General features: G+C 36.5%; 1 protein-coding gene across 1 annotated transcript; it reads left to right on the forward strand.

Moving 5' to 3' along the window:
* The first annotated feature begins 1416 nt into the window (after positions 1-1416).
* LOC110921024 (protein NLP7) lies at positions 1417-5410 on the forward strand. The gene is made up of 5 exons (XM_022165287.2): positions 1417-1627; positions 2410-2876; positions 3021-3068; positions 3631-4504; positions 4597-5410. The coding sequence occupies exons 1-5, from the start codon at positions 1426-1428 to the stop codon at positions 5202-5204; spliced, it is 2199 nt and encodes a 732-aa protein (XP_022020979.1). The 5' UTR covers positions 1417-1425; the 3' UTR covers positions 5205-5410.
* Positions 5411-7068: the final 1658 nt, after the last annotated feature.

The raw sequence follows: 7068 nt of genomic DNA on the forward strand, positions 1-7068 counted from the left end.
AAGTTCCTTGTTTACTTTGTATTTTGGGTCATGTTGGAGTTCGTTATGTAATAAAGATTTCTATTTATGGTTTTGGTTGCTTGTATATGTGCTTCATATGGTAATAATCTGGTTTTACCTTGAGGAGAATAGTTATTGGGTTAGTGGCCATGTTCTACTCTGTTACGTTCCCATTTTGTATTTAAGCAATCTTGAATTAATGAAAGGTAAGAAGAAAATTTAGCAAAGTTTTATTGTCTGCTTGTCTCTATAATTTTTTGGAGTCTAACCCACTCTACGGTATCTATCAGGAAATTGATCATCGTTTTCTTTCTTTTATTTTTCTAAGTATTACACAAATGGCCTTTATGGTTTGTAAAAGGGTAAATAGTCATTACCGTTATAGTATTAATTCATAACATCCTCAGAAATAAATAGTGTTGTTTTTGGTTTCTTAACTTGACCACTATACTTTTCAAACTACTTCACTTTGACCTTTCCTTTATTTTATGATTAAACATATGTCTAAAATACTCAATAGTTAAACACATAATCATTATCTTATTTATCTAATCAATGTTTCATTTTTTTTTTCTTTTTTCGTCTTTTTGTTTATTTCTTTCTTTTAACCTTTTTAAAATTAAACTATATATTTTCTTCAAATTATATAATTACTAGGTGCTTAATTTTTTTTATGTTTTTATATATTATTTGGTTTTCACTTTCGTTTGTTATACCGAGCGTATCGAATCGATCGAGTTCCAGCCCGATGATAATTTTTTTTTGTTATTTACCATAACAAACCAAATCTATATCATTCAAACTACTATGTACAAATATATGTTTTACATATTTCCAATATAAACACGTCTCGAAATCTTTGTTGCATATTGATTATAGAAAATGTTTGTACCATAACGAACTGAATTGTTACCGACCAAAACCTCGTCGCGAAGCGAGGGAATCCCACTAATTTTACATAAATTGGAGTTAACGTTAGAACTGGAACATAAGAAATTGACAACTACATAGCTTAAATTAGTTACTTTTTAAAATTAGAACCAAAACATATTATTTTTACCAAAGTATTGGAACCAGTCATGTAATTAACTCTAAAATTCTCATAAATCTGAAAAAAATAATAATTTTACACATAATAGTGATATTTGAAACAACGAATGAAAAGAAAATTATAAGTTTAGATCTAGTCAATTGCCACCTACCCACAAAAATGAGGTGGTTCCATCAATTAGGTTTAAAAAATTATTGTTCAGAAAAAAAAAAGTTAATTGCCACCTACCTTGACAAGTCAACCGAAAGAAAAAAAATCACTTAAAAGTTTCTAGTTTTGGACCAGGGTTCATCTCTTTTTGAACCGGTTCACGAACTTGTGTTGAATAATATTAAATACTACCCAAAACTGGAGATTTCCAGAGCAAAAGAAAAATGAGCAGAGAGGTTTCTTGCGAGTTGGTGGGAGGTAGTAATCAGTCAGGTGTTTGGGATACTTTGAAATCAAGATACCTTTGCGCTCATGAGCCTCTGTCTGCTGCTGCAACTGCAACACCAGATGATCGAAGATATTTGACATCTCTTTGGGTTTTTGAGGATAGAGAAGTGGATGGACCAGAATCCCCTCTACCCCCTAGTAAGTCTTTTCTATAATTTTGTTGATATAATTTAGTTAATTGATCATTTTTGTGTGTTTACACATGCAACCACATAATTTTCTTCCACCTTTCCCTGTTCTGATAACTTCTTGTCTGGTGAAGTCAACTGTATGAATAAATGGTTATCTTGCACAAAGGGCAAACCTGTAATTCAAATTTTGTTGTGTGGGAAGAAAGCTAGGCATGATTTGGATGCATAACATTTGACACCTGTTAACATTAAACAATTTAATTTAGTTTAAAAACCAAACTGAAGCAACAAGTAGTGTCTGGATGCGCATTCTTAAGGTAGTCATATGCACAACTCCGTTGTCTTGAAGCAGCCATTGGCGAAGCATAGTGGGGGCGGGAGGGGGCGGCCGACCCCCCGAACTTTTCGCTCAGTAGTCGTAAGTATGTAGTTTTCGTATAGAAATTTTTGGGTATATACATTTTCGACCCCCCCGTTTTATAGAAATTTTTGGGTATATACGCTTTCGACCCCCGGTCGGAAATCTCAAGCTTCGCCACCGGAAGCAGCTTATTATTTATCTAATTATTTTGGAATTAAATCAGGAAAACTAATTATAATGATTCAAGTCACAAAATCCAGTTTGCAGTGCATCTGCTCAGCATTGTAGCTTCTAAACAGGTTTAACCCGGTCGCCATTTAATTATTGGCATAATATTTGGATTTTAAATGTAATATGGATTAATTGCGTGCTATTGTAATCAATTTTCAAACATTTATCAATTGTAATAACCTCCTTACAATCTGTAGGCTTTTCTAATCTGATGGTCGATCAAAATATCTTTGAGACACACATGATTAAGGAAAAAATCACATCTGTTCTCAAGGATTTAAAATTCCGTGAGCAGCACGTGCTAGTTCAGTTTTGGTCCCCTGTTCCTGTCCGGAAGCGGTGGTTGCTAACGACTTGGGACCAACCTTTTGGTCTTGGTTTGGCTGATGAAGAGCTGTACTCATATAGAAAAAAGTCTGAACTGTGTCCAATTGTTGCGGATTTTGAACACAGAGAAAAATTAGGTTCACCAGGTCGTGTGTATATCCATAAGTTGCCAGAGTGGAGTTTGGATGTACATACAAGCTACAATATCCGTGGATATATTAATTTGCCTGTATTTGAATCTAGCAGTGATAGTTGCGTAGGCGTACTTGAAATCATAACATCATCGAGTTATGTTGATTTTGCGTTTGAGGTTGAAGAAGTCTCGAGAGCACTGAAGGTTTGTATTCTTACTTCCATGTTCTTGTGCTATTTGTTGCGTACTTGCTCTCTGCAGTAATAGTGATGTGGATGTACAAGTGGGCTTTTTAATCTTCATACTATTGATTTATTCACTTGTTAATCTTCATTTTTAACTTGGCAGACACAGAATCTGAAGTCTCCAAAGGTGTTTGAGGATCCAAGCGTTAGTGTGAGTATTGTTCCATGTAACCATCGTATATGACGCGTCTAGGGTTTCTTAAACTTTGTGCCTGACATTCCCTGAAGACCCCCTTGAATTCTATGCCTAAACGCCTCGTATAGCCCTATACGAGGCGTCTAGGGCACCAAAAATGTCCAAATAGTGTCAGAGGGTGTCCGAATAGATTTAGCCTAGATAAAATGGTTTTTAATGCATACAACATTCAATCTCATTTTATTTGAAAATTTAGATTATCCCTAAAATGATACTGTTTTGTGATCGTACTTAATCATACCTAACATGCTTATTATTGATAATTGTTTTCTTATTTTCCAAAAAAAGATACATAAAAGTGTTTTATCGTTCAACCCAAACCTACATACCATATTTCAACCCTACAAAAGATGACCCGTCTCAACCCAAACCCGGTTATACTTGCTACCTAATGTGCACATCTTACCACCTCTAGTATGTATGTACATATATATGGGGGGGTAAGGGTATAGATCTATGTAAGCATATGTATATGAATACGTCTTTCTTGTGGGTCTATCCTTAATAGTTCAGACAGATTGCAGATGAAAGAAGGCAACGTGAACGGGATGAAATCTACCAGGCTTTAATAACGGTTTGTGATACACATAATTTACCTCTAGCTCAGACATGGGCTCCTTCTGGATACAGTAGTTATGTGGCTAAATCAGAAAATCTAGAGCAGAGTTGTAGCAGCTTCAACAGAAGCTGTATAGGGAAAGTCTGCATTTCAACAGTTGATCTACCATTCTACGTTCGAGACGTTAACTTGTGGGAATTCCATGAAGCCTGCAGAGAGAGACACCTAGACAAATCTAAAGGAGTTGTTGGGAGATCGTTGTCGTCCTGTGGTACATGCTTCTGTGAAGATGTAACAGAACTCGATGAAGACGATTACCCTTTGGTTCACATTGCACGCAAGAGTGAGTTAACTAGTTGTTTAGCTATCTATCTCAAGAGTCTTGAATCAGATGGTGAACATGTTATAGAGTTCTTTTTACCAGAATATATCGCAAACGAAACAGGCCTGAGAAGGTTGTTGGAAACAGTTAAGCAGCAGATCAAAAGCTCTTCTTGGATGCAATTAGATATTATATCACCTCCCCAAGTCATTGGAGGTGTCCCCTTTAAGTGGGACTTCGCGTCTCCACCTTCTCCTGTAAACTTATTGACTGAAAAAGGGGAGGCACCGCCACCTGAATCAGAAAATATCGAAAATGAGCTATCTAACTCTGCTGCAGCAGGAACAAGCCAGAGTGTTGTTCCTTATTCGGAGAGCAAGATTGAAGATTTTAGTATTGATCCAGGAAAAACAAGTAGAAAAAGGAAGAGATCGGATAGAATGATTAGTTATGACGAAATAAAGAAACATTTTGGGAAGACAATGGACGAAGCTGCATCTATCCTTAAAGGTGAGTTCATAGCTTGTAGATGATGTCAATATTTGATTAATTTCCTTTTAATATTTTAATCTTCACCTTGTTCCGACGTCGTGTCTATGTAGTTAGCAGATCTACTTTGAAGCGCATTTGCAGGAATCTTGGTATACCAAGGTGGCCACACAAGAATGGCCCTGATAAGAGTGATACTGATACCTTTATGAAGTCAGATCAAACAGTAGGCGTCTTTACATCTGAAGGAGCGCCTACCTCAGTTCTTGGTGCATCCAATGAACCATTTTGTGGTACAACATATACAACTCGTGATCCCAATATTCTTACCGAAAATGGTAAGCATGGTTCCACGCATGTACCCCACCAGAAGGAACAAGCAAATCCGCCTGATGAATTTGTACAGCCCGAAACATCCATCAGTGGAAGTTTTTTCGAGACAGATAGAGATGTGACGATTAAGGCAACATATAGAGAAGATACTATAAAGTTTACATATCGCCTTTTAGATGGATTGGTAAAGCTGGAGGAGTTGGTTGCAACACGGTTTCAGCTCAGGATTGGAAGCTTTAGACTGAAATATAAGGATGAAGATGGCGACATGATATTGATTGCTTGTGAAAATGACTTGTTAAGATCGGGTGGTTTTAGGCAACAAGATTCTAAGACTGTGATTAAGCTATCCGTACATTTGGTTGCTGATCAAAGTTCTGATGCTTAGGCTTTGTTTTGCTTCTTATTAGAGATGTATATATGAGATTTGTATTGTGTGCATTAGTTTTGATGAGTTGTGTTAGTTAGGTTGGTTAGGTCGGTTACCTCTATATATAGAGGAGTTTGTTGTAAACATAACTAACCTTTCATTTTCTGTTATGATATGAGCCTGAACCATTTCTTCATGGTATCAGAGCCATAGTTTCCAGATCCTTCCATTCTCTCCATTTCCGGTCAAATTCCGATCATTTCTCCGGCCATTCTTCTTTCTCTTTCTTCTCCGATTTCTCTGTTTTCTTCTCCAATCTTTCTGTTCTTCAATCCTTTGATCTGTAATTCACTATGTCAGTTTCTCAATCTCAAACTTCAACAATTACTACATCAAATTCGAATCCATTTCAGAATGTTATGAATCTAATGCCGATCAAACTTGATGAAACAAATTACCTCAACTGGAAGCATCAAATAACTCTGATTTTGAAGACATTAGGTCTTCTTCAACACCTTAATATCAATTGTGATCCACCGGAATCTGAGGAAGCTAGAACTGCTTGGGACAAATCAGATGCATATGTATCAGCTTTCATCTCTGCAAACTTGTCTTCATCGCTGATTCATTTGGCTCGTGATTCTTCTAGATCTGCAGAGTTATGGCAAAAACTTGAAGAGTTGTTTACACAGCAGGTATTCGCTAATCAAAATTACATTCGAACTCAGTTTCATTGTTTAAAACAAGAAGATAAATCAGTGATTCATTTTTGCGATGAGGCAAAAAGTTTATTTGATCAGTCGATTGCTCTAGGTGATCCAATCACAGAGCAAAGTTTGATATTACAAATCCTAAATGGTTTACACTCAGATTTTCGAATGTTTGTCACAAATATTGAAAATTCAGATTCAAAACCAACATTCTCTCAACTCAGAGCAAAATTGCTGACCTTTGAATCTCATCTAAAACAAAGTCAAGTCTCACACTCTGTTCCAATAGCTGCCATGGCAGCCATGACTGTACGACCACCTCCACCACACACTGATTCCTCTTCTCAAATGACTGTTGAGAATAGAAACAAAAAGGTACTTTTTTTTCAAAGACATGCTTAAAAACTACATTTATCTGATGTGAACACTTTTCTTGTTGCGATTAGTCGGGTCGTACGTGTTACAAGTGTGGATCTCCAGGACATGTTATAAGAGACTGGCCTATAGCTTCTACTGAACACCCAATGTTACATACAGTTGATACAGCTAAACGTTATGCTTTCTTTAACGAGTTCTCGAATTTTGTGAATTTTGTGAATTTTGTGTAGACCATCTGGTGATCAGTCGGTGTGAATTTCAGGAGACCATATGTTTCAAGGAGGCATGTCGGGGTATGCAAAGCCCTATTGTAACCCTGCAGTTACGCCTTACGGAGTTCCACCTTATGTTCCGTCTACTTATGGAAGCTTACATGTTCCTAGGTGACCTTATTATACAAATTTTCAAAAAATAGAAAATAAAAGGGTTGATTGGATTTTTTACAAACTTCAGAGGGGGGAGTGCAGCCAGTAAAATTTAAAAAAATGGGAGTGCATTTAGCAACACCCTATATTAATTGTAAGGGTTTGGTGGTAGTAAATGAATTCATGCAATGGGGCGGTGGTCCATTGACAAAGGCAAAGCCTTTAAAAACACTTAGGGTAAATTACTTTTTGAGTCCCCGTGTTTTATGTGTTTTAACTAGTTGAGTCCAAAAGCAAAAAGTTTAACGACCTGAGTCCCTATAAGCATTTTCTTTAACCATTTGAGTCCAAATATCCTCAACTTAACAGAAAAATAAACTAAGTTAGTGATTTGGATGAAAATGGCAAAAAGTTACAAACGTTGGGGGC

This window comes from Helianthus annuus, chromosome 17, assembly GCF_002127325.2.
Source record: "Helianthus annuus cultivar XRQ/B chromosome 17, HanXRQr2.0-SUNRISE, whole genome shotgun sequence".
Lineage (NCBI taxonomy): Eukaryota > Viridiplantae > Streptophyta > Magnoliopsida > Asterales > Asteraceae > Helianthus > Helianthus annuus.

Excerpts from the sequence above, each read along its gene's own strand:
- LOC110921024 (XM_022165287.2), top strand. The coding sequence starts at position 1,426 with ATGAGCAGAGAGGTTTCTTGCGAGTTGGTGGGAGGTAGTAATCAGTCA. Across the intron at positions 1,628-2,409 it reads AGAATCCCCTCTACCCCCTA|GCTTTTCTAATCTGATGGTC; the intron begins GTAAGTCTTTTC and ends TACAATCTGTAG. Across the intron at positions 4,505-4,596 it reads AGCTGCATCTATCCTTAAAG|TTAGCAGATCTACTTTGAAG; the intron begins GTGAGTTCATAG and ends GTGTCTATGTAG.